The sequence below is a fragment of the Pleurodeles waltl genome, chromosome 11, assembly GCF_031143425.1.
Source record: "Pleurodeles waltl isolate 20211129_DDA chromosome 11, aPleWal1.hap1.20221129, whole genome shotgun sequence".
Taxonomy (NCBI): Eukaryota; Metazoa; Chordata; class Amphibia; order Caudata; family Salamandridae; genus Pleurodeles; species Pleurodeles waltl.
The window spans coordinates 592,070,779-592,098,582 of NC_090450.1; the positions used below are offsets into that span (position 1 = coordinate 592,070,779).

Genomic DNA, 27,804 nt, shown 5'->3' on the forward strand with positions numbered 1-27,804 from the left:
AATATTATTTTGGCAATTGCTTAGTGAAGAGAATTCAAACACTTGCTAGGAGTATTATAAGTGTTTCGTGCAGAGAGGCAGTGCAGATACGGCGAGTGTGAGATACAAATGGGAAATAGTCATATTGAACTAGGTATAGGAGAGATTTGTGTTATATCCAACTGAACAAGGAAATCATTCTCCAGTCCAGTTCCAGGCTCTATGGGTGAATTGCCAGGGGCATCAATGGAGTGGTCCTGATGCAAGGAATACAGGATGCTGAAGAAGCTCAAGGAGCCGATGTTAGGTATATGCCTTTAGCCATCCCTTGGTCCACAAGCAGAGGGGGTGACATTGGCCTCAAAGGGTGATTGTGAGAAAGAAGCCTCTTTCTAGCATGGTTACCCCCACTTTTGGCATGTTTGTGAGTGTGTATCAGTGTGTTTTTATTGTCTCACTGGGATCCTGCTAGCCAGGACCCCAGTGCTCATAGTTTGTGGCATATGTGTGTGATGTCAGTAGTGCTTAACTGTGTCAATGAAGTTCTACTAACCAGATCTCCAGGGCTTATGCTCTCTCCGCTTCCAAATTAGTCACTATAGTTTAGTGACTTCATATTCCAATTCCAATTGGCACACCTGACCCCCCTTATAAGTCCCTAGTATATGGTACCTAGGTACCCAGAGCACTGGGGTTCCAGGAGATCCTTATCGGCTGCAGCAGTTCTTTTGCCACCCTTAAGGAGCTCAGACAAACCTTTCTTCAGGACTACCATTGCAGCCTGAGTGAAGTAGTGCCCATACTATTTTACAGCCATTTTCACTGCCAATTCCCCGGACTTCGTGAGTGCGGGGATACCATTACAAGTGTGCACTATGTATAGTTCAATACATATATGTAGCTTCATTGTGGTAACTCCTAATATGGCCATGTGAGGTGTCTAGGAACTGGAAAGTGTACCCCCAATCTGATTTTGGTATTGGGGGGCCAATCCCATGCACCCTGGGGGCTCCACCATGGACCCCCAGTACTGCCATACCAGTCTTCTGAGGTTTTCACTGCACCCCCAGCTTCTGCCGCCTCAGACAGGCTTCTGCCCTCCTGGGGCTTGGCCAGCCCAGTCCCAGGAAGGGAGAACAATGTATTTCCTTTGGGACAGGGGTGTTACAGGCATGGGAGTGGTTTCCTCCCACAGCCTCTGGAAGTGCTTTGAAGGGCACAGATGGTGCTCTCCTTGCATAATCCAGTCTACACCTGTTCAGGGACCCCCAGCCCCTACTCTGGCACAAAAATAGACAAAGGAAAGGGGAGTGACCACTCCCCTGTCCATCACCACCCCAGGGGTGGTGCCCAGAGCTCCTCCAAAGTGTCCCTGGGTTTTGCCATCTTGGATTCCAAGGTGTTGGGATACTCTGGGAGCATCTGATTGGCCAGTGCCAGCAGGTGATGTCAGAGAGCCCTCCTGATAGGTCCATGCCTGGGTAGGTAGCCAATCCCCCTCTCAGGGCTATTTAGGGTCTCTCCTCTGGGTGTCTCTTCAGATTCGGTTTGCAAGACTACACCAGGACTCCTCTGCATCCCCTGCTTCAGCTTCTGACCATTGGATCAACCGTAGACTGCTCCAGGAACGCTGTAACTGCAACAAAGTATCCAAGAAGGCTACTGTGACCCTGCAACTTCAGCTCCAGCCAGCAACTGCAACAGTTTCCAGGTTGAACACGCTCTGAGGACTGCCTGTCTTCATCCTGCCCCAGAAGAACCAAAGGAATCTCCTGTGGAGTGACGGAATCACTTCCCTGCTTCAGCAGGCACCTCTCTGCAGTGACGACTGGTACTCGGGTCCCCTCTCCCGACGAGCATGGATCCTGGAACACAGGTGGTGGACTAAAGTGACCCTGACTGTCCAAAGGTTCAGCTGTCCAAATTTGGTGGAGGTAAGAGCTTGCTTCCCCATGCCAGACAGTATCCCTGTGTTCCAAGTGTTCTGTAGCTCCTAGGGCTTCTGTGCGCTTTTCCAAGAAATCCTTCATGCACAGCGTAGCCCAGGTACCCAGCACTCTATCCTGCGATGCTCAGCTCCGTGAATTGTTCCCCGGCGACGTGGGATCCCTTTGTGTAGTGCTGCAACAGCCACCATTTGCAACTCCTTTGTCCCTATGCTGTGGGACTCCTGGGTGTGCTGCCTGGCCATCTGAGGGCTCAATGAGTTGCTGAGAGACCCCCGTCTGTCTCGCCCTCCTAGGTAGAATCGACGTGGTTCTTCCTGGGCCCGGGCAGCGCCATTTTTCATGAAACGCAACTTTACCGTTTACCAAAGCTTGTTAGCGGACACAAACCAGACTGCAATCATCCATCCGGCGTGGGACATCTTCTGCACCAACCAGGAACCCGTATCTGTCTTCTGTTGTGCAATACTGACTTTGTCTTCTCACTGGTGGTTCCTCTTTTGCACCTTCATCTGGGTTAGCAGGGGCTCCTGTTCTCCCTGGACTCTTCTGTGCTTCTTGGACTTGGTCCCCTTCTTCCACAGGTCTTCAGGCCCAGGAATCCACTGTTGGTGTCTTGCAGTCTCTTCTGGTTTTTGCATAATCTTCTCTCTCATATTTCTGTGTGTTCTAGGAAAGTTACTGTGTTTTACTCCTACTTTCCTGGGGTGGAGTATTCTACTTGCCTTTTGTGTTTTCTTACACTCCCAGCACCCCTCTACACACTACACTTGCCTAGGTGGGAAACCTGCATTCACATTCCACTATTTTAGTATATGGTTTGTTTTGGCCCTACGCCCATTGCAACCTATTGTGATTTTCACTGTTTGCGCTATTCTATGACTGTTTACTTACCTGATTTTGGTTACTAGTGTATATATTGTGTATAATACTTACCTCCAGAAGGGGTATTGCCTCTAATATATTTTTGGCCTTGTGACACTAAAATAAAGTACCTTTATTTTTGGTAACACTGAGTATTGTCTTTACTTGTGTATAAGTACTGTGTAGCTATAGTGGTATTTCAGGAGTTTTGCATGTCTCCTAGTTCAGCCTAAACTGCTCTGCTACAGCTACCTCTAGTCAGCCTAAGCTGCTAGAACACTAACTACATTTCACTAATAAGTGGTAACTGGACCTGTATAAGGTTTAAGTACCTAGGGTACCCACTACAAACCAGGCCAGCCTCCTGCAGCGATGCCCCACGAAGTCGGGGTAAAGTCCAGCACCAAACCAGTTGCTACTGGTCTCCTGTTACAACCAAACCAGCGAGTCCCTTCACTCACAGTAACTTCTGTGCTGCACTCTGACGTCTCCTAGGTCCAGCAGATTTGGGTGCAACTTTTGAGGACTTGGTCTTCCAGGCTGCACCTTGCCATCCGGCAGCAGAAAGGCGAAACTGGCTTGTGAATTCTAAGAGTCAGACTTCTCAGCTTTATAGCCCTATGGGTGTAAAAGGAAGTTAGCCTACTAACTCTTGCAGTCAGTCCTGTTGGTGCTCTCAGGCAACTTTTCCTTGAGCGAGAGGCCACAGTCAAAGTCCTTTCTTTGCTAGACCAAGGTACAGCAGGTGAAGTTTGGCCTTGGGGGCAGCCTCTCTGTGCTGGATTCCAGGAGCAGCAGATTAGTCCTTCTGCTGGTTTTCTTCCAAGACAGGGGTGAACTGAGTTCTAGGTTCCAGGGGTGGCACTTTTTTTCCCTTGTACAAGCCCTCGAGGGATGCAATGAACACTACCCAATTGGCTACCAAGTCTCCCCCTGCCTAGTGATGACTTCCTGCAAACTGTGGCATATAGCTAGTCCAAAATGCACTATTCTACCCATTCCAAACATGGCAGAACCCTTCTCTTGGTGTGTGGAGTTTCCCATCCCAAGCCATTGGTGTGGCTACCTGGGAAATACGCTACCCTTGAAAAAACATTTGGAAGCAGCTTTTCCTTCTCTGTTTGAAATGCTAGCCTGTCTGCAAATGCAAAAGTGCAGCCTTTCCTAAGTGTGACTACCATATGCCCTTTAAAGGTGGCTTCCCTTTGAAGCTTCCCTTTTAGGCTCACACCCACTTTGACTGTTTGCCAGTGGGAAGGTAACCTCTTCCCGCAGCAGATCTTTTGTGTGTCTTCCTAAAATTAATTTGCACTTCTCTCCAGGGGACAGATGACTGTCTCTAGAACAGCAGCTGCTTATATCCAAAAACGGCTACTGGACATCTTTGGGCAACGAAGTGGCAACTTTCTAAAGTTGTACTTTGTTATCTAGGGACATTAGTTTTGACTTGATCAACAAGTTCGGTTTAATGCACTGATTATTTTGATACCTTGAAAAATCACCTTTAGTAGTCCCATTTGGAAGTTAGCACATCTGGATTGTCAATGTGTAATTCACTACTCACCAATGGGGCTTCTAGCCTTTGTACGGTAAAAATTACAATGCTGGGTTTTTACTGTCAGGAGATGTAACCCCACGTCCTACCTTTTAGTATACAACACCCTGTCTTAGGGATCATTAGTCCTGCCTTAAGGGTGACTGATATATATATTAGCATGCATTGGCAATGCCAGTAGGTCTGCCTTTAAATAGCATGGGGATGGATTTATGTTTGAGTTGAAGCAAAGAACTGTAGAAGAATATTGATTAAGGTTAAAAGGTCAAGTGAGAGTTAAACTTTCAAGCCAGACCTAAAGATCCATGTAGGTCAATGACTGCCCAAATCCCATCATTGCTGCTGCTAGAAACAAACACCATAAAACAACTTCTGCCCAATAAAAACATGTACTCCTAGTTGGCAACATAGGGGAGGAACCAAAGCCCCTCTCTAGTGTTCCTCACATCATTGGCAACAGCAGCACTGTCAAGCCAGGCCATAAAAATGAAGGCTTGGGCTTTGTTGTAGGTTTAAATGGCAAGGTTGTTTTAGAAGTTTAAAAATTGCTCTATCAGTCTACAGAGGCAGACTGCGAGACATGCTTTCCTTTGTCATACTTCCGGTGTTACAATCAGAGACACTTCACTTACAGGCACGGGGTACACTGGTACCATATAGTAGGGAATTATAAGTAATGTAACATGCCAAGTGGTGTTAAGAAAGTTAAGCGTATACTTTCAAGGGTTAGGGCATATGCACTGCAGCCTGGATAGCAAGGCCCAGTGTGTTACAGTCATTACACCTGTACCTAATAGTCAGAAAAAGCGGTCAAAAAGGTGAGGGGGTTGATGCTGCAAAAAGTCATTTCCTTGCAGCTGTTATCTGGTATCTGTGTGGATCTCTGTTTCTTTTTTGGTCCTCTGTTGCATGTTTGCTGTCAGTGAATGCATTGACGCACCATAGTGGAGATGGTTTGTCTTGCAAGGGTGGAGTTTTCAGTGAGGCAATTGTCTGCTGCCATTTGGAATGTGCATTTGAGGTCTTGTAAATGTAGTTGACATTTGTGCTGGGGTCCAGTCAGGCTGCAACGGCTGTTATTTTCTTATAAAGGGCACCTTCAGAGAAATCACTAAAGGATCTCCTAAGAGTCTTTGTTGTTTTTGTTATGGATCGAGGTTGTATAGGCTAAGCAGATGTTGATGCAAGCATGGTGAGTCCAGTCAAGATGTAAAGGATGGAGGCAGGTAATGCTGTCATGGGTGTCTATTTTGGAGTTAAATGCTTGGCTGAGACTTGAAAGGATGTAGATGAGATGGAACATGACAGTTTCAGTTATAATCATTTTTAAATGCATTCTTAAATGGCAGTACAAGACCTTGAAGGCACTTATACTCATTTTAAATGGCAGGACAAGATCTTAAAGGTGCTGAGCCTAAGTATCAGTTGGTGCTGGGGTGAACAGGTCCATGATGTTTACTGTATGACATAACGGTTTGCTTTGTTGATATGCTGGTTACTCTAGTCATTTGGGATCAGCACATCTATGATATGCAAAGTGGTTGGTTTTAGACAAGTTTTTGTAAGAATGATCGCATCAAGAATATTGGAGTTAATGATGTTGGCCATTTGGAAGACCGATGTGTAAGCGTTGATGATCATGAGTCAGCAGGTCTGTTTGTATGGGAAATAGGGCAATGATGAGTGCAAAGTTGATGAGATTGTTTGGGTTACTTGTGTGTGGTAGCTTGTGGGTTCAGTGTATTGTGTGTGAAAGATGGTTGTGATGTACTGTGTCTAGGTGGTAAGGATGCACCTGTTTGAATTGTGTGCACTTGAATGCTTCTGAGATGTCCTTTACTGAGAAAACCAAGGCATGGACTCCATGAGGGCTCAGAAGGAAAATAGATTTCATAAAATATTCGAGTTGACTACATTAAAAAACATAATTGATCACTTGTCCTAGTGTAAATAACTGTTTGTTTCAATACGTAGTGCATTCATTGTTTTTTAGTTGTGTGTTGCAAACAGCCTTCTCCTCTCTTCCTGTGTCACAGATCCTTTGTGTTTCTAGTTGCCTGTGAGTATTGAATGGTAAACTCACCAAGAATATGTGGGTGATTACCAGTCACCACAAAGACCGTGGTCTGTTCCTTCCCCACCTGAATGAGGCAAATTATACAAATATGTACGAAATATTTTTATACTTTATTGATGAAACCTTAAAGAGAAAGTAAAATCACACACACAAATTGGAAAAAAACATGAAGGACAAAACGAGGTAAAAGATTATGGGGGTCATTCTGACCCTGGCGGCCGGTGGCCGCCAGGGCCACCGACCACGGGAGCACCGCCAACAGGCTGGCGGTGCTCCCACGAGCATTCTGACCGCGGCGGTTCAGCCGCGGTCAGAAGCGGAAAGTCGGCGGTCTCCCGCCGACTTTCCGCTGCTCGGGGGAATCCTCCATGGCTGCGGAGCGCGCTCCGCAGCCATGGGGATTCTGACACCCCCTACCGCCATCCTGTTCCTGGCGGTAGGGGGGTGCCGCGGGGCCCCTGGGGACCCCTGCAGTGCCCATGGCATGGGCACTGCAGGGGCCCCCGTAAGAGGGCCCCGCAAAGTATTTCAGTGTCTGCCATGCAGACACTGAAATACGCGACGGGTGCAAACTGCACCCGTCGCACCCCTGCAACTACGCCGGCTCAATTCTGAGCCGGCGTCCTCGTTGCAGGGGCATTTCCTCTGGGCCGGCGGGCGCTCTTTTGGAGAGCGCCCGCCGGCCCAGAGGAAATGTTAGAATGGCCGCCGCGGTCTTGTGACCGCGGTGCGGTCATTTGGCGGCGGAACCTTGGCGGACGGCCTCCGCCGTCCGCCAAGGTTAAAATCAGGCCCTATGTTTTATCCATACAGTAAATGGGGGAGGGGTGCTTGCGGAGCATCGACTTTGCTGGTTGTGGTGAAGTGCAAAATAAGAGAGATGAATAGTATTAAGCTTATGCAATACTATCATAAGTTAGTTCATGGTCGGTGGCCATAATGTCACTGCAGGCCAAAGTAATGCCACAAAGGGCACTGCAAGGCTGAAATTAAGTCAATGCAGACTGAGGGAAGTTTGAATCAGGTGATACCAGGATTTGAGAAGAGGTGGCTGTAAACTCAGGGATTTAAAAATGAAGCCGTGTGGGACCTCCGTGAGGTTTTTCTTGACCGATGCGAGTGTAATTGAAGTGATGCAAGGCTACCTGGATATCTGTGCAGATCAGAGTACTAAATGAGGCCACACTGGTGTATCATGATGTCCAGGAAGGCCAAGGAGAATGTTTAAAGTGGTCCTGTGTACCAACCAATCGAACAGACCGATGGAGATCTAACTGAAGTGATGCATCACTACCAATGAGATCTGTGTAGACTGAGTGCACCATTACGACTATGCTGATCAAGTGGAATTTAATAAGTGGTGGTCAACTGTTAGGGGTGAAAAAGCTGTGATGCATACCTGCAAATGAAATCCTAGTTGACTGAGGAGCGTGAAAATGGGGTCAAGGGGAGAGCAACAGTGCTGTTACCAGGGCACACTACTGATTGTTGCCAGGCACAAAGGTGATTCAATGGCTATGTAGACATTGTCATCTTGAAGTTGGGTCTTAACTGTTACCAGTGAAAGCAGAACCCATTTTAACACTGGCCAAACGTGGGCATGTGTCAGTCTGGTGTCGCACTGTGGTGCACCCCTGATACGCAGGTTGTTTGACATTTTTCTGCTAAAACAATAATTGTTACACATCTTTATCGAGCTAGGGCTGCATTTTGCATCGGCAAAGCTACTGAATGACTCTGTCGTTCAGCAGAGGAGATACCTTAATACAAATGGCATCCACTGCACTTGTGGCAAAGCCCCGAAGCCGAGCCACGATTTGAGAATGTTCTGTCCCACTACTTCCTAAATGATGTATAATAAATGCCAACTCACCCACATGACCAGAGAACTCCATGCAAAGGCCATGTGTACTACAGAGCAGGACAGACCAGTTCTGGAGCTGGGTACATGCCTGAGTAGAAAGAAGAGTTAGAGGTCACTGGATTTTTCACCTCTTGGTCATAGTCGTATGGTGCACAGCATCACCTCATAAATCCTGCATGCGCTACAGGCAGGCTCTTGAAGCACGGTAGGATTAAATGTGGATGATGATTTGGGACCAGAACTCCACTCTACCCAGTCCACCCTGAGCAACAAGCTCACCACAATGTGACACACCTGCCAATTCACAAACTATCATGTGCATCCTCAAACTCGAGACAAAATCTGTAATCAACGACCAACCTTTCTATACCACATTTTCAAACCAGTTAAGTAAGCTTGGGCATCTGCTTTGATACACAAGGCCTGCCAGATGATTTTACTGAAGCCCACTGATATTTTAGTCCATCATGGCTAACTGAAAATCATTTAAATAGTAGGTACAACCATCTAATGCCTCTATCGTTGACTTGCGAATCATAGAATGTGCAAATTGACCCATGAACAATTTTCTTTGAAATCTTTTGCCAACTGTACTTGCTAAACAGTCTTTTCTTACAATTCGTCAGGCCATAATGTGTTCTCTGACCTGTTGACAACTCTTAAAATAATGAATTGATTTAACTAGAAGTATGCATATTCAAGATACTCATATGAGATTGATGGTTTCAATACTCCCCTTTCGTTTGCATTTGTGTTATCAGTTGTGACCTGTTATCAGTTGTGACCCATCCTTTAACTCCTTGCATGCACATCCCCACCATTGCAAGTACCTACATATTCCAGTTTTACGACAATAGCGAAACCCGATCTTCCCGTCTTTCATTGCCGCAAAAATTCTGATTCTCACTTTCCTTTCGCATTTCTACATTGTGATTAAAGTTTCTTTCCCCTTCTTGTCCACCCTTCTTATGATCTTGCTCTGCTCGAGCTTGCTTTTTTTTCTGTTCAAATCCTGTTTTGTTTTATTCGTTTAGTTTTCAAGTGTATTTAGTCCTGCTCACCTTTACCACATCTTTCCTGTTGCCTGTCCACCTGTCACCCAACTCGGATCTTTCACTCTGCTTTCCAGCTTCATAATTTTGCACCTCACCCTCTCCCCTCCCCTTGAGCTCACTATCTTGCTTTCCCGACTGTCTTATTCACTCATTTACTTCCACTTTAACTTTTCATTTCCAGGAAGATTTCATTTCTTCTGTCGCCATTTTGTGACGATGCACTGTGAACATTGTTTTATGTAATCTGTACCATTTTACTTTTGGATGTGGAGAGCACATTTTACTGTTCTCCGAATGCAACACAAATAAGTGAAATGGATTAAAGATCAAGGAAAATGACTTTAAAGTTGCTACAATCTTTGATTATGAGAGCCTACGTAGAACATAACTTCTTTATTTTCCCAAGGAAGCAAGGCTCGGTTAATCTTCATCACTTTGGAAGCTTGGCAAATCTACTAAATTACTGAAGAAATAGCCAATTATCCCAAATATGTGCCAAGCATATACTTGAACCTATAGTGATTTTAAAATCACCCGGCTTATAAACAATAAGAATTTTACATTAATACATTACTGAGAGTTGTGGTTTCATTTCCTTCCAGGTCTTTCATCGGTAACACCCATCAATGATCTCTACTGCAATGACTCCATACCTATGATTAAGGGCGAGCGTCTTATGCGCTGCAAGCTCACAAGTATATATCGACTGTTGGATCTTTATGGCTGGTCCCAGCTCAGCAACACGTATGTTACGGTGAGTGAGCACATAACTGCCATAGGCCTGTGTCAAATGTGGTCACATGATGTGGTAACTGCCCATGGTTTGTTATTAGATCGAAGTGGTGTTTGGAAATCTTACTACCTACCAATATCTGAACATCTCCTGGAGTATATTGCACTTATACACACTACCTATTATTTTTTTAGTATTCCACTCACAGCTTCCTATTCATCAATATATTAGTTTGCTTCAACTGTTTATTAAAAACGAGATTGACCAAAATAGTTATGTTTTTATTTTAATAATTCTGAAACGATTATGATAAGCAATATCGTCGATTGCTTCCAAATTAACACAATGTTCCTGTTGAACCACAAGGTAGCGAAATCACAACCAACTTTAATACATTATACCCAGGAAGAAATGAACATTACAACACTGATTATGTGCATACCAGATGAGCACTAGTGGTTTCATTAAATTGTTTGCATCGGTGCCATTTGCACCATCTGACAGGTGCAAAAACACAGTTTACATCAACTAACCAGTGCGAAAAAACGTTTGTATCCATCGATCTATCCAAATGGTGGTGTAAGTGTTGATGCAAAACTGCACAATCAATGTAGCAATTTATGCTACTAAGTGGAAATGTTGTAAAAATTGCACGTGACAATTGAGTATACATAAAGGTATACTTAAAGGTGAGGAAAACATTGCACTGTCCTGTAATTGTAGACAAAGGGCACTTCATAAACCACCTCTACAGTGCACACTGTGTACTATCTGTGGAAACTAACATTTATTTTTATTGCAGTGTTTTGTATCCAGATTCACTGGGCACTTTCTGTGCAAGAAATCTATTTTTCTTGCCATTAGTGGTCAGTGCTCTTTCTGCACTTTTTAAATGCACTTTGTCGAGTTCACTCTTATAGCAATTTTGCACATTGAGGGCCTCATCATGAGTTTGGGGCTCATGGTGGTGGTGTTCTAACTGCCGATGACCCGGCGGTAAAGACCACTGCATTACAAGTTGTGCGGTTTGGCTGAAGCCAAACTGCAACAACGTCGCCGGTCCAGTCGGACCGCTGCGGCCAGAGGGGAGCTCCTCCATGCCAGAGGCAGGCCTAAGACTGCCAGCCGTATTAGGAGTTAGCAAACCACCTGGCTTTTCGTGACGGTCGCCCCGCCATGAAAAACCCTGGTGGTAACGCACCCGGCAACAGGAAACCCCATATCTGTCGCCGGCACACGCACCCCCACCTGCCCACACACTTGCAGACACCCCCTCACCCAACCGCACCCATCCATACAAACACGCCCACGCGACCACACGCATACATAGAAACACCCCCACTCGCTCTCACACTGACATACACACACCCCTACTCACACATACCCACCCCATCTGCATTCATTCACACCCCAACCCTCCACTCATTCATTCACACACTCCCCCTCTGCATACGCATTCATTCACACACTCTCCCCGTCGCATATGCATACATTCACACACTCCCCCTCCGTATACACATACATTCACACTCCCCCTTCGCATACGCATTCATGCACACACTCTCCCCCTCTGCATACATGCACACACTCCCACCTCCAGGCACGCATTCATTCACACACTCCCCCTTCTGCATATGCATTCATTCACACACTCCCCCTCCGCATACATGCACACACTCCCATCTTCGCATACATGCACACACTCCCCCCTCCTCTCACACATTCATTCACACACCCCCCCGCCGCATACACAAACATGCACACACTCCCCCTGCACATATGCAAACATGCACACACACCCCTCTGCCTACGCAAACATGCACACACTCCCCCTTCGCATAAGCATTCATGCACACACTTGCCTCCTCTGCTTATGCATACATGCACACACTCTCTTCTCCGCATTCATACACTCTCCCCTTCGCATAAGCATACATGCACACACTCCCCCTCTACACACATTCATTCACACACTCCCCCCTTCGCATACGCATACATGCACACTCCCCCTCCACACCCACATTCATTCACACACTCCCCCCTCTGCATACACATTCATTCACACACTCCCCCTCTACATAAGCATTCATTCACACACTCCCCCTCCGCATACATGTACACACTCGCCCCTCTGCATACGCATCCATACACACACTCCCCCTCCGCATACATGCACACCCTCCCCCTCCGCATACATGCACACCCTCCCCCTTACATATGCATACATGCACACATTCCCCTTCCACACACGCATTCATTCACACACTCCCCCTTCATACGCATACTTGCACACACATATGCACAAACATTTGCACACATACATACATGCTCCCACACATATATGCACACACCACACACATGTACCTGCCCCACACACACCCTGTCTCTCCACTTAGCTGTCTGGGCAAGGTGGTCATCTAGGAGGGGATGGGTGTTGGCATTACCACTATCAGCGCCACACTGCCGTGCAGGAACCACCATACCATATTATGTCTTGTAATAACGGTAGGCGGAGTCCTTTTGGCATGGTGGTGCTGGTGCTGTGGAACTGCCTCTCACCTGCCGTCGGTCAAGCCGACGGTGTTGGATTTCCTCCCTTAAATGGGCAGAAATCCTTGGGGCGTGGCCAGGGTCTGGAGCATGGCGGACGCCTAATTTTCCAGCTCCGGAGGGGCCTGCCGGATTAATCCTTCCCAGAGTGCTGGTCCGGGCTGCCTGCTCACGGAGTGTGGGCTCCCTGCGGCGGACCGCCGGGAGGCGCGACTGGGCCCCCAGCGCAGTCCTGGGGCGAGAGGCGGGCGGTGCTGTTTGCCCCGTTGCGGAGAGAGGCGTTCGGCCCCTCCCCTGCTGGAAGCCGCGGCCTGATGCTGCGCGGTCGGCCGCGGCCGGAGCGAGGCGAGCGACCCGAGACCATCGGCGCTCGCATCGGAGGCTGAATTTACTGTTGCGAGGGGAGGCTGGTGGCCCCTCCCCTCGCTGAAAGCCACGGCCTGGTGGTGAACGGCCGACAGCAGCAGGAACAAGGCGGGCAAACCAGGTGCGGCTGCGCTCGCAATTGCGGCGTGAGTCCAGATCGCGGACCCTGGGGCCCCTGATGCAGTTGGAGGGAACTGGGGGCCCAGGAGGGACCCCTCCCAGGTGTAAGCCCTCAACGGAAGCGACAGAGCAGGCGCAAGGGCCCCATCTTTGCCAGAGCCGACCTGAGGGCATTGTACTTGGCCCAATTGGAGTACCTGGGCACGGAAGAGGCATCGGGATGGGCTGCCTATCGGAGTGTGTCATCTGTGGAGGTCCGGTGGCTGAACGCGGATCCCCACGTGTTGCGTCTGGAGAGAGGTGCGCATAACGGACGGCCCCCGGCCGACTGTCCGGCGTGGGGAGACCGCGGAGCCGCCGGACGTCTTAGGGCACAACTGACTCCGGAGAGAAGATTACGAACACGATCAGGTGGGACACCCATGAGGACGGAAAGAGGACTGGAAAGTGGGTGAGTGCCCCATTGGATGGATGACTGGGCCTTGGCAGTGGCGGGCGCCTGGATCTGGCTGCCGGGGTGGGGCCTGACTGGAAGTCCAAACATAGGCACCGGGGCTGAAATAGGGAGTAGTTGGCAGCGACCTACTGCAAGAGTGCCCCTCATCCTGGGAGCCGCAATTTAGACACAACCAACGGCGCTCTTGGTGTTCGGCCAAAAAGAGCCGAGAGTAGAAGTTTGAGCTCCAAAGCCCGAAAAGAAGGGACAATCCCAGTTGCGGTTCACACGAACGCGCGCGGGCCGTCTGACGGGGCGCGCCCGCTTGCCGGACCAATGCCCCCCCAAGGCCGTCACAAGAATAGAACCATGGACCCCGAGTTGCCGCCTGGGGTGAGCGAAGCGGACTCACTAAACCAATCACAAATTAAAGTTCAGGACACCCTAGACAAGATACTGGGGGCCATAGAGGATACCAAATCAACATTGCAAAGTGACATCAACCAGGTCGCGATTGAGGTGGGGCTCCTGAGAGCTGACCATCACAAGTTGGTTGACAGGGTCAAAGAAGCGGAAACCACATTAGCGGACATTGTACCAAGGCAGAAAGACATATCGGCGGAGGTAACTTCATTGACCGGCAGAGTGGCAAGACTTGAACAACGTGCCGAAGACGCGGAGGGAAGAAACAGGAGGAACAATGTGCACGTGGTAGGCCTCCCTGAAGGGACGAAGGGTCAAACTTGGTGGGCTTTCTGGAGAAATGGTTGAGCGAGGTGGTTGCGCCGGGATGTCTGACCCCCTTCTACACCCTGGAGCGTGCCCATCGTGTACCATCGAGACCTCTAGCCCCTAGCAGGCCCCCGTGCTATAATCGCTAAATTTCTGCACTACAGAGACAGGGACATCCTCCTGCAGAAAGCCAGAGAGACGGGCCCCTTCAAAGTAGGGAACGGGGAAGTTACACTGTTCCCGGACTTCACGCTGGAGGTCCAGAACAGGGGAACCTCATTCCTAATGGTCAAAAGAGCCCTGCGAGACGAAGGGATCCAGTACTCCCTACTATACCCGGCCAGGCTAAGAGTGATGGTGGAGGGTAAGACCACATTCTTCCAATCGCCGGAGGAGGCATGGGAATGGCTTGAGAGGCGTGGATCCCAAAATGTACGACCTGCAAGTGAAAACCCTGGAGCGAGAAGAGCCCGCCGAGCCCCGAAGGGGAAGAGATCAAGTGACCGCCCTCGGTTGGCACCAACGCAAACGCAGAGAGAAACGTACAGGAGGGCGGCCCTAGAGGCGGCGGCTCGGGTGGGTGGTGAGGTGCCCCCCCTCCCCCGAGGAGGGTCCGAAGAAGAGTCCGATGATACAATGGTGTCCTCTGCCGAGGACTCGGAGGGCCTGTCGCGTGCACCGAGTGTGACCCCACAGACAGCCGATGAGCTCATATAGCCCGGACGGGTAGCGGCGCCCAGAGACATAGCACACTGAACGAGTGGCCCCTCCGGACCTGGCTCCCCCCCTAACTCAACTCTTGCCTGTCCGACTTGGCTGGCGAGTACTGCAGTTATGTGTTTGAAAAAGTTGCATTATAGCATAGTTTTAACTTACAGTTCCGGAGGCGCCCTGGGGTTGGGGAGTTGGGGTTTACATTTACAAGTTAAATCGGCTAAATGGGTGGAGAAATCTGACTACAGTAGAGGAGTGGGCATGTGGGGGAGGATATTGAGACCAAGGGCGCGCCAGACCGGCCACGAGCAGGTCCCAAGCACTGGATGGCAGACTACAATCTTATAACCTGGAATGTCAGGGGGATGGGCACTCCGGCTAGAAGACATAGAGTTTTATCATTCCTCAAGAGAAGGGGGGTGCAGATAGCAATGTTGCAGGAGACCCACCTGGCAATGAGCGAGGGAGAGAAACTAAGACGGAGGTGGAGGGGACGGGTGTTTGCCACAGAGTACTCAGTTTATGCAAGAGGCGCGCTGATCTGGATTAGAGCGGGGGTCCCACTCACATTTGAGTCTTCCAGCATTGACAAAGAGGGAAGGTTTGTGATACTGGAGGGGAAACTACAGGGGATCCCATTAGTCCTGAGTTGCATTTATGCCCCCAACCAAGATCAGATCCCATTCATGATCGGCTTATCAAGTCACCTCACCCGCCAGAGCACAGGGGAAGTACTAATAGGAGGGGACTTCAACGCAGTACTAGATATAAACATGGATAGGTCTACCCCACCGCTCCAAGGGGCAACATCAATTAAAACAGCACAAAATTTAACTGAGTGGTTGAGTACTTGGGGGTTAGTGGACATCTGGCGGGTGCAGCACCCAACCGCCAGGGACTATTCATTTTACTCGGGCCTCCACCGAGTGCACACCAGAATAGACAGGGTGGTCTGCACTCCAGGGCTGGCTCGTGATATGACCCAGTCCGAATACCTTGCTCGCACAATATTGGATCATAACCCTCTACTACTAACGATGAGGGTATCACGGGACAGGCCGCCCATCCCATCATGGAGACTGGCCCCTGCGACACTCGAAGATCAGGCATATAGAGAGGCACTGCGCAACCACCTAACAGAACACATTGAAACAAACAAGGGATCCACCCCCTCCAGGGCCGTGGAGTGGGAGACACTCAAAGTGGTGACGAGGGGTTTCTGTCTCGGGCAGTCGGCGGGAGTGAGGCGCACACTAGAGAGGGAACTGACCGCCCTGGAGGAGGTCATACACGAGGGGGAGCTAAGACAGGGCTCTGCAGAGCAAGAGGATGAAAAATATAATCAAGCACGCAGAGAACACTCACAGGCTGAAGAAAGACTAAGATGCCATGACATGCAAAAATACCTAGCATCCATACAATCAGAGGAGGGGAGGTCGGGTAAACTGTTGGCATGGTTGGTGCGCCCAAACGGAGATAGTGAACCCATCACAAGTGTGCTGGATAGAGGGGGAAACCGCAGACTATGCCCAGGCCCCATCAATGATGCATTTAGGGATTACTACGCACACCTGTATAGAAGACCTAACGACTTGGAGACGGCGACATTTGACAACTACCTGTCACGGATCCCCCTACCGGTGCTGGGTCTTGAGGATAGGGATAAGCTAGGAGGGCCAGTGACCATGGAAGAGATAAATGATGCCATAACACAGCTGGCCCCTGGGAAGACCCCTGGTACGGATGGCCTTCCTATGGATTTTTACAAGAAATATAAATCCTTACTGACTCCCTGCTTGGCAGAGATGTATGCGGAGGCAATACAAAAGGGGGAGCTACCATGTACACTACGTGAGGCACTGGTAGTCCCACTCCCCATGACAACCAACAGGGAGGTCTCGGTGTCCGACTTCCGCCCGCTATCCATGCTAAATAGTGACTTCAAGATCCTCAGCAGGATCTTAGCCGACCAACTGCTTCCCCACATGTCCACACTGATACATGCTGACCAAAATGGCTTCATTCCCGGTCGCAGCACCTCTTTAAACCTTAGGCGATTCTTCTCTGTATTACACATGCCCGAAGAACTAAGGCCGCTGACAGGGACCCTGTTGGCGGTGGATTTCGAGAAGGCATTTGACTCGATTCGGTGGGACTACCTGAGGTCGGTGATGTTAAAAATGGGTCTGGGAGAAAACTGGGTTAGATGGGTGGACCTGTTGTACTCGTCCCCGCTAGCAAGAGTGAGGACGGGTAGAACAATCTCCAGAGCGTATCCGGTGTTTCGTGGCACTAGACAGGGGTGCCCCCTTTCCCCACTACTGTTTGCCCTGGCTATCGAGCACCTGGCGACTCGGTTGTTGGAAGGGGGTGTGGGTAGGGGGGTCGAGTGGGGACCAACTGAACACATTGTCTCCCTTTACGCTGACGATATATTAATTTATCTTAGGGACGGTCCCAGTGGTATCCCTTGGGCACTTGGGGCATTGGAGGACTTCGGGGTGGTTTCGGGACTGCGCCTAAACCGTGGCAAAACATACGTGTTCCCTTTGACTGCAGGCTGCGAGCGCCCACCAACATGCCCGACAGACGTGAACTGGGCCCCCCGGTCCTTCAGGTACTTGGGTATTCAAATATTCCATGAATTGGAAGATCTCAGGGAGGGTAACCTTGGCAAAGCGACTCGATCTTTGAGGTCCTCGGTAGGGTTTTGGCGCTCCCTGAAGTTATCAATAATGGCCAGAGTGGCACTATCTAAAATGATCATGCTTCCAAGACTCCTCTACTACTTTGTCAATTTACCATTGTTGATCCCTCCGTCATGGTTCCGTGACCTGAACGTACTGCTCAGAGAACTAATTTGGGATGATGGACGTAGACGCACTGCACTCACGACCACTTGTAGGCCGACTCACATGGGAGGACTGGGCACCCCCGATTTCGAGGCTTATTACCTGGCATCCCAACTACAGTGGGTAGCCGGCTGGCTGGCGGGCAAAGGACACCTGGACCTGTGGACAACCCAGGGGGTAATGGACACGTCATGGATTGCGACACACATGACAGGCAAGAAAATAGTCCTGCCTGGAAACAACATAATGTTAAAAGTCGCAATGGCATGCTGGAAGAGATGCGCGAAGAGAGTATGAGTGGGCCCACCATACTCTCCGGCCTTACCGCTCTCAACACTGATTATGGAGTCTGGGGGGAAAGGACCGAAAAGCCTGGGACGTGGTCCCTGAATGGGTGCAGGGATTGAGACAGTGGGTGGACTATTCAAGGGGGGGGGTACTGAGGTGCTTCGCTGATCTAACGGGTGTGGGTGTTCCCCAGGGTCAGTTCCTGCTCTTCGGGAAGTTAGTGCACGCACTGAAGGACTACTGGTGCATGATAAATGCTGAACCCACTCCTCACGGAGTGTTGCACCTCCTACTGACATCGGGGGAGGAGCCCTACTTGATAACAAAAATATACCGAACCCAGTTACAATCCATATTAGATCCCTTGCCGTCATTGAGGGAGCGATGAGGAGGCACGATTGCGCGGGACTTGTCTGACTCTGAGTGGAACAAAACATTGGCATACCCCCGGACGATCACACGGAATGCGCGGTTAAAATACATCCAATATAATTATCTGCATAGAACGTACCTAACACTGCACCGACTATTCCGTATATACGGGGGCCCCCCCAGGGCGTGTCCAAGATGTCGGGGGTGAGGCAGACTTTGACCATATGGTGTGGGGGTGCCCAGTACTTCAGGTTGGTTGGAAGGAGATATTGTCTATTCTGTCCCAGCTATTCGGTAGGGAGTTACTCCCTACCCCGGAACTGTGCTTACTGGGTCTCAGGCCAGCAGCATTAAACGGGAAAGTAAGAGGGCGTTTCCTGGACCTAACCCTGGCCCTTTACAAAAGACTGATCTCAAAGGGCTGGAAATCCTCAGACCACCCCTCACTGGCTGATTGGAAAAAAGATGTTACGAAATGGTCCAGGGCTGAACTACAGGTCCTGAAGGCGGAGGAGGCCAAGGGCATCCGTCAGGTTCCTATTGCCCCGGCCTGGGAAGACTTAGTGGCGAACTGGGATGGACTATGCAAGAGAGCAGCAGCCCCAACGGGAATGGTGGGAGATACTTAGCACACCTTGGTGGATTGACCTATGGGATGGGACCCCCAGGGAATTCCATGGGGTAACTGAACACTCGCAGAGCCCACACTGAGGAGCGCGAGACAGAGACCAACGAGCCACCAAATACTATATCACCAATGGATGCGGGGATGAGGCGACCGGCCTATTGTGCTCCTCTCGCGATGGTGCGCCTGGCCTCCCCCTACATGCTGACATGCTTTAACTCCTCAAACACCGTTAGCTACAAATCCCACCCACATAACGCCGTAAAGTTGTTCTCCTATCTTGCTTATTTTCTTCCCTCCCTCCCCCCTCCCTTTCTTTTCTTTTTTTTTTTCTTTCTCTATCCATTTTTGTATTTTTCTTCTTTTCTCTTTTTTCTTTTTCTCATTTTGCTTCGCTCTCATTCTCCTATTCAAAGTACAGAGTAGAACGGGTTTAAGTTGACTGATCACATACGTGAGTTAAATTGATAGTATAGGATTGCGAAGTGTATAGCACGGTTCATCATAGGGTTGGGTATATCAACACCAAGTATTAACGAATGCATAGAAAATGTTAACAATACCAAAGTAATAAGCAACTAAACTTGAATAATGTGTATCACAAATGCAGACTGTTTAATGTTCACATACAACAAATGTAAGTTGTTAACTCGAGCAAACGTATAAATGTAAAGCAACAAAAGGTTAATAAAATATATTTAAAAAAAAAAATGGGCAGAAATCCTTGGGTGACTCAAAATACGGCAGCCTACGGACCACCAACACTGTCGGTGTTTGTGTGCCCGCGACGAAGGCAGTCTTTCAAAAAGACCGCCAAAGTCATAATGAGGGCCTGAGTATTTTTGCACTGATACACCATACACCGTTTCCTTTCTTTTTATTATCTTTTAATCGTATAAAGTAATTTTATGACGTAATCCTATAAAACAATTCAAATGATGCTAGAATATCCATTGAAATGTAACTTTGCACAATAGGCCAGAAGACTACCTTCTACTAGGTCTATTTAGCTTTTTTTCTTGCCAACTTGCCCCCATCTTCTCACACTATTATCACGAACATGCATGGATTATTTAAAATTCTCTTAACATTATTATCCCTTCATATGTGCAAGATAGGCACAGAAAGGATCACTCGCAAATTCACTCGAGCAATAACTGATTACCTCAAGAGGCATTCTAAACCTCATAGTACAGATGCTTTAATATACCAAGTCACCATCACCAGCAGCACACGTGTTGTATCCTGTTACTTCTTGTAACTGAAAAACAAAAGTAGTCTGTTTCAAAGAAATGCTGGTGAAACAAAAATGGAATCGGATCATTCCCTTTATGCTCACATTAAAAAACGAGCTTGGGCAATGCCAGTAGATCTGTATGTGATAAGCTGATGCAATAGTTAATTTCTTTTTATTACAAGCACGTGTAACAAACAGAAAAAATACGCCACCCCATATTTGGTGGCCATATGCTTTTAATATACATTTTATTGTTATGAACACATTGACCAATGCATATAATTTTATTAGAACAGCAGACAGGTGTACTTAGAACATTTATATATAAACCTGTTTTATTGTAATGCATGTTACAGGAGAATATGATCCTCACTGACAAAAAATCAAAGCGTGCTTTTGGCACTAAATTACTGTAACAAAGACATAGTGTAAACACATAATGTCTGTAGAAAAAAGGAATAAGAATGGAAAGAAAAAACATTGTCACATAAAGCACTGTCTCATCAGATCTACACTGAGGGGTACTTCTTTTAGGCAGATGTGCACATGAGATCTAGAAAATGTCATCTTCCACAGTGTAAAAGAACCTATAGCTGAAGTGGGCTGACCCACTGCCCTAAACTGCGGTAGTCAGAAGCAAAGTGTGATTGACAGTTGAACAGACTAATGGATAAGGAGAGCTGACCTAATGCCTCTCTGTGTTTATATATATGTATGCATTTGTTTATGCATGAATATGTTGGATTACATGATGCAGGCATGTCAGCTATATCTGTTTTAGGCGAGACAGAAAAATGACATCGAGACGCACTTGTGTTAATACTTTGACACCATTTGCAATGCGCTGTGGCACTGCCCCAGGAGCCTAACCCCCACTCACCCCTCCTCGGAGAACTCCATAATCACTAATCAATTCATCATTGTTAGAAATGGGGTTTTTGGTTGGCAGTCAGGTTACCCCCTGTCCAAGCAAAAACCCTCACTCTAGTCAGGGTAAGTCACACACAATCCAAGATTATCCTGTGCCCACCCTCTGGTAGCTTGGCACGAGCAGTCAGGCTTAACTTAGAAGGCAATGTGTAAAGTATTTGTGCAATAAATCATACAATACCACCATATAGCACCACAAAAATACACCACACAGTGTTTAGAAAAATATATAATATTTATCAGGATAATTGTAGGTCAAAACGAATAAAGTTGCAATGTGAATTTGTAGAGATATCACTGAAAAGTGATATATAGGGGGTCATTCTAACTCTGGCGGGCGGCGGAGGCCGCCCGCCAGAGTTCCCCCGCCAGAACACCGCTCCGCGGTCCGAAGACCGCCGCGGTGATTCTGGGTTTCCCACTGGGCTGGCGGGCGACCGCCAAAAGGCCGCCCGCCAGCCCAGTGGGAAACACCCTCCCACGATGAAGCCGGCTCCGAATGGAGCCGGCGGAGTGGGAGGTGTGCGACGGGTGCAGTAGCACCCGTTGCGAATTTCAGTGTCTGCTAGGCAGACACTGAAATTCTTTGTGGGGCCCTCTTACGGGGGCCCCTGCAGTGCCCATGCCGTTGGCATGGGCACTGCAGGGGCCCCACGACACCCCATACCGCCATCCTGTTCCTGGCGGCAGAACCGCCAGGAACAGGATGGCGGTATGGGGTGTCAGAATCCCCATGGCGGCGCAGCATGCTGCGCCGCCATGGAGGATTCATGAGGGCAGCAGGAAACCGTCGGGAGACCGCCGGTTTTCCTGTTCTGACCGCAGCCAAACCGCCGCGGTCAGAATGCCCTGCGGGGCACCGCCAGCCTGTTGGCGGTGCTCCCGCCGACCCTGGCCCCGGCGGTCAGAATCACCCCCAAAGTGTCTTAAGTCTTTAAAAAGCAAACAGTCTCTTTCAGGCACAAAGTACCTGGCTTGGAGTGGAAAATCTCCTCAGAGGGCCACAGAAGAAGAGATACGTGGTAAAATGGTGTGTGCGTCGATTTCTCCCCAGAACACACGGACTTGCGTCGTTATTTTCCACGCGGGGAAGTTGTGCGTCGTTTTCCGGCGTGCGGACAGTCTCTTTCTGTGGATCGCGGGGATTACCAGATGTCCTGGGTCTGTGCGTGGATTTTCCTGCTTGTTTTCCGGCTGCACGTCGTTCTGCTGGGCTGTGCGTCAAAGTTTCGCTCTCACGGCAGGCGTCGCGTCGATTTCTCCTCTGGAGGTCGGGCGGCGTTGTCCTTGCGAGGCTGTGCGTCAAAGTTCCGGTCGTCCCGAAGGCATTGTGTCGATCAGCATCAGTGTGCGGCGTTTTTCTCGCCGTGGAACAAGCTGTGCGTCGACGTTTTCGGCGCACGGAGCGTCCAAGTGAAAAAGAGAAGTCTTTTTGGTCCTGAGACTTCAGGGAACAGGAGGCAAGCTCTATTCAAGCCCTTGGAGAGAACTTTCACAGCCAGACAAGAGTTCAGCAAGGCAGCAGGCCAACACCAAGGCAGCAGTCCTTTGTAGAAAGCAGACAGGTGAGTTATTTGAGCAGCCAGGCTGTTCTTCTTGGCAGGATGTAGTTTCTGGTTCAGGTTTCTTCTCCAGCAAGTGTCTGATGAGGCAGGGCAGAGGCCCTGTTTTATACTCAAATGTGCCTTTGAAGTGGGGGAGACTTCAAAGAGTGGCTAAGAAGTGCACCAGGTCCCCACTCAGTTCAATCCTGTCTGCCAGGTTCCCAGTAGTGGGTGTGGCAGTCCTTTGTGTGAGAACAGGCCCTCCACCCTCCCAGCTCAGGAAGACCCATTCAAAATGCAGATGTATGCAAGTAAGGCTGAGTACCCTGTGTTTGGGGTGTGTCTGAGTGAATGCACAAGGAGCTGTCAACCAAGCCCAGCCAGACGTGGATTGTAAGGCACAGAAAGATTTAAGTGCAAAGAAATGCTCACTTTCTAAAAGTGGCATTTCTAGAATAGTAATATTAAATCCAACTTCACCAGTCAGCAGGATTTGGTATTACCATTCTGGCCATACTAAATATGACCTTCCTACTCCTTTCAGATCAGCAGCTACCACTCCAATACTGTATGAGGGCAGCCCCAATGTTAGCCTATGAAGGGAGCAGGCCTCACAGTAGTGCAAAAACGAATTAAGGAGTTTTACACTACCAGGACATGTAAACTACACAGGTACATGTCCTGCCTTTCACCCACACAGCACCCTGCTCTAGGGGTTACCTAGGGCACACGTTAGAGGTGACTTATATGTGGAGAAAGGGGAGGTTTAGGCTTGGCAAGTACTTTTAAATGCCAAGTCGAGGTGACAGTGAAACTGCACCCACAGGCCTTGCAATGGCAGGCCTGAGACAAGGTAAAGGGGCTACTTAAGTGGGTGGCACAACCAGTGCTGCAGGCCCACTAGTAGCATTTAATCTACAGGCACTAGGCACATCTAGTGCACATTACTAGGGACTTATAAGTAAATTAAATAGTCCAATCGGGTATGATCCAAGGTTACCATGTTTAAAGGGGGAGAGCATATGCACTTTAGCACTGGGTAGCAGTGATAAAGTGTGCAGAGTCTAAAAACCAGCCAAGACAGTGTCCAAAAAGTGGAGGGAGACAGGCAAAAAGTTAGGGGTGACCACCCTAAGGCTGTCAGGTCTAACAATATCCTTTAAATAACCACAGAGGTGATAAAGATCTGAGTAGCCCTGCATGCAACTACACGCCCACACAATGCCAAAAGGAGATAACTCTAAACATCAGACTTCTATTGACGTTCTTAAATGCCCTCATACTACTAACACTTAGAAATAACACATGATCCTGAAACACTGTAAAAGTGTGCTTCCCATATATTGCGTGACTGTCAATTACTCATTAGCAACTGCCATTTTCCACCCACAATAAAAAAGTCAAATCTAACCTGTGTTGAAATAAAAGGATAACAGACCTACACCTAGCTTACCTCAAATACTCAAAATACAGTAGCACTTAAGGTCCAACATCATGTTGAGTCCTGTGTTCCCCAAGCTCACCAATCCTTCTTCTACCCTGGATGCAGTACATAAATTGGAACCATACAATTTACTGGCAGCACTCTTCAGATCCACGACAAAGGAGACCATTGCCTCCTCTTCCCCCTAGTTCTAGTTGTCATAAATGACACAGTTTGTTACACCACCCCTCCTCTCCTTCCTCACTATGCCCGGGGATCGATCAAACTGTCATAAAATGATTTCACTCGATGAGCAGGGATATCAGTTAAATATTGGTTTACAGATTTGCTTATCAACCCAGTCATTACCACTGTCAAATTATTAGTTGGAGTACACTTGGTACTTGTCACAGGAGCCACATAAGGTGGTGGGCATGCAACCAATAATGAATTCAATATCTTGTCTCCTGAATCGCTATCAGTGTCAAATTTCTTTTCATCTTCTTTCTCATCTTTGTCCTCCTTAACTTTTGACTTTTCTGGTTTCTCAGATTTCCCATTAGTAATAGCAGGATATAATCTAGTTCCCTCCTTTATATTTTTCACCCATCTCTGTTGATGCTCATCTCATATTGCATAATTTCTCATAGCTCCCTTTGTTCGTCTCTGGTATTTCTCCCCCTCTCTAGTGCGAGCTATTGTCTCCCAAGCACCTAGTGCTTCAAATTGTGTAGGTTTAGGTGATGGCTTCGTGTCACAAAAAGTTTTTCTCTAAGCCGGTGAATAACTCTCAAATTGAATGTACACCATCTAGGAAAGCTCAGTGAACCCTCTTTCTCAGTGATCTTGCACCATAGGCGAAGCCATACACATATATCTAACCCTTCTACAAACGTAGGATAAGCAGACATATCCTCAGGAGTTTTCTCTTCACCTTCCCATATTGCAATTATCACATTACCTCTCGTTAAAACTCTAAGAGTATTGAAAAATGTAATATTTTCGAATGAAATCAACAAATAACAGCAACGTAACTCAATTCTGCAATGTTTAGATTCTGTTCCGTATACACCATTTTCTCAATAATCCTGTCCCAATCTCAGTGCGGCTCTGTACACCTACCAATCAATCACTGTGAGGCTCTTCACTCAACCAATTTCAGCGCAGTGTTTAGCACCAACTGATCAATCCCAGCGTGGCACAATATGACTGAAAAACGTGCCCATTCAAGCGGTTCACCCGCCTTTACAGTTTCTTTGTATCTACACAAAGCTATATTTCTGCAATTCTATGCAGCATAACATGGCAGTCGTTGCTTGCTTCTCTAAAGAAAGCAAAAAACACTTCAGGAACCAGATAATTCAGCTTTTTAAATTTAAACTGAAAGATTTTCACACGTGCAAATGAAATCTCAACCAGCCGGAAGTCACCCGAATCAATGCAGCATCAGCTTTGCACATTAGGTTCCACTAACATTAATCAACATTGTACAGTCACAACAAATTATTACAGTTTCTGTCTCAATTGTGCAGACAATGGTATCGCACGACCTGCACCACAAATCTTTAGCAGACAAGAAAACCATTAATCAACTCTTATTTAGCTCTACCCTGGGAAGTTGAACTACTTCTTAGTCCGATATCTCGCCAACTTCTTCGACAATAAGTGCATAAGCATCAGAAGCTTATTCAGCACACATACACCAATTCTTGGGTAAAGCCACAATAATAAAAACAATTTCAAAGCATAACCCTATTAATACTCACACCTCCAATTCAGCAACCGCCATAGAAACCGCACTCTATCAGTCTTTAAGTTAGGGCTTTGGGCAATGGGACGTGGGCACCTCTCTATATTAGGGAAATTAATTATCTGTTATTAATTACAGATCCTTGTTCTCATCACATAAACCATCCTCCTGCTACCAACTTTTTGTAGAGCGGGATGTCATTTGAATATCAGTTTACAGATTTGCTTACCAACTCATCAATGTAGCAATCCCAGCTGAGTCACAGGCTGATAGAACTTGGATGCAGATGAGATTAACGAGGAGCTGCACATCAATCAGTCATTGCAGTTTCAATTATTAGTTTGCCAGTAAATAATTAGAGTTGGTGTGAGTTTGAAATAGTTATTTATCAATATTTTTAGTTGATTATTCTTTGATGAATCAGTAAGAAATCATCAATATCAAATCAGTAATTTGTGAATCATAATGCAACTCAACATCAGAATAAATGCATTAAGTGTATGCCATGAAGGAGAATGTACCCATTATAAATCCCAGGATGGATTTGGGAAGGATGAGAAAAAAGGTGTCAGTCAGAACCCATAGAGAGGTTGAAGCATGAAGCTTCAGGTTCAAATCTCAAATACCAATCAAACCAGAACTTCCCATAAAAAGATGCTAAAGAAACTCAGAGTCTCTGAGCAGCAAAGATATGGGCAGGAAAGTTAATGAACAATAAGATAGAGAGTCTCCGGCTGAGAGGGTGTGAGAAAATGTGTCTGAGCCTACTCTAGGAGCACACACTAATATAAAAACGTCTAAACTTTTGCAACATGTATCATCTTCTTCATGTCAGACAATCAGCAAACAATATCTTCATGGTAACAGGAACATTCTGTTGTCATCTCACCGTAAAAAAAGTAGGCCACAGACAACAATGTTTGAATTAATCATTTTTATCAGCGTTACATTCTTTAGTGAGGTCTTTCACCATTGACTCAGCTTGAGTAAAACATTCATGGTTAGGTTTTTATATCACGCTAATAAATCACAAGCTACCTATTTATTTGTAGAGGAAGTCATTCTATAATTTGAAACATTTCTGCAGGATTAAGGTACACATTTTAATACATTGTTATATTCTATGAAAATATGCCTGTGTGAAGGTTAAAACAAACTTATTTTGCATGAAATCATCATTTTCGCAGCTTGTTAGTTTTGTTGAAAGTTTAACATTCCACATTCTTAATCTAGATCAACTTTGCAAACTGCAGTATCAGCTTCTCAAGCCTGTTATATGTAAATATGTCTGCCTACAGCCCTTCACTTGAATCAAAATACATTGCATTTTTGTCTAAAGACTACATGTTAATGCTATTTGTTATTACATTCATTTTCATTATTTTAAAATACTCTTTCAACTCCCCCTCTGATGGTTTCTAACCATCGCAAATTCTTCACAGATGTCATAGTTAAAGGTCACTCTTGTCTTCAGTTGAGTCTTTTCTCTTTCTTTTCAAACTTTCAGTTTCTTTCAACTTTTTATACTCTTTATAATGTGATCATTTAACTTTAATTCTCTACTTATCTGTCTGTTTCTCTCTCTGTGCTTTCTTTTCCCCAAAATAATTTTGATAGCTTTGTAAACTCCTAATGAGGTCAGGAAACAGACTCCAAAAATTCATATTGTTAATAGTACTGCTTTAAGGATTTCTCCTCCATCTGTTGCAACAAGTTATCAATTGCAGAAACTCCTTTGCCAAAACTTTGTAATATGCTAGTGATTTCCAATAACTCTAATTCAGGTTTCGGG

The 27,804-nt window shown here is 47.3% G+C and overlaps 1 protein-coding gene across 2 annotated transcripts in view; it reads left to right on the forward strand.

The window, feature by feature from the left end:
• Positions 1–27,804, forward strand: part of ADD2 (adducin 2) — a 309,265-nt gene that overhangs the window by 102,447 nt on the left and 179,014 nt on the right. For both annotated transcript variants that reach the window (XM_069214100.1, XM_069214101.1), the window contains exon 4: positions 9,943–10,094. In XM_069214100.1, coding sequence (XP_069070201.1) covers positions 9,943–10,094 — 152 coding nt within the window. The remainder of the gene's footprint in view (positions 1–9,942; positions 10,095–27,804) is intronic.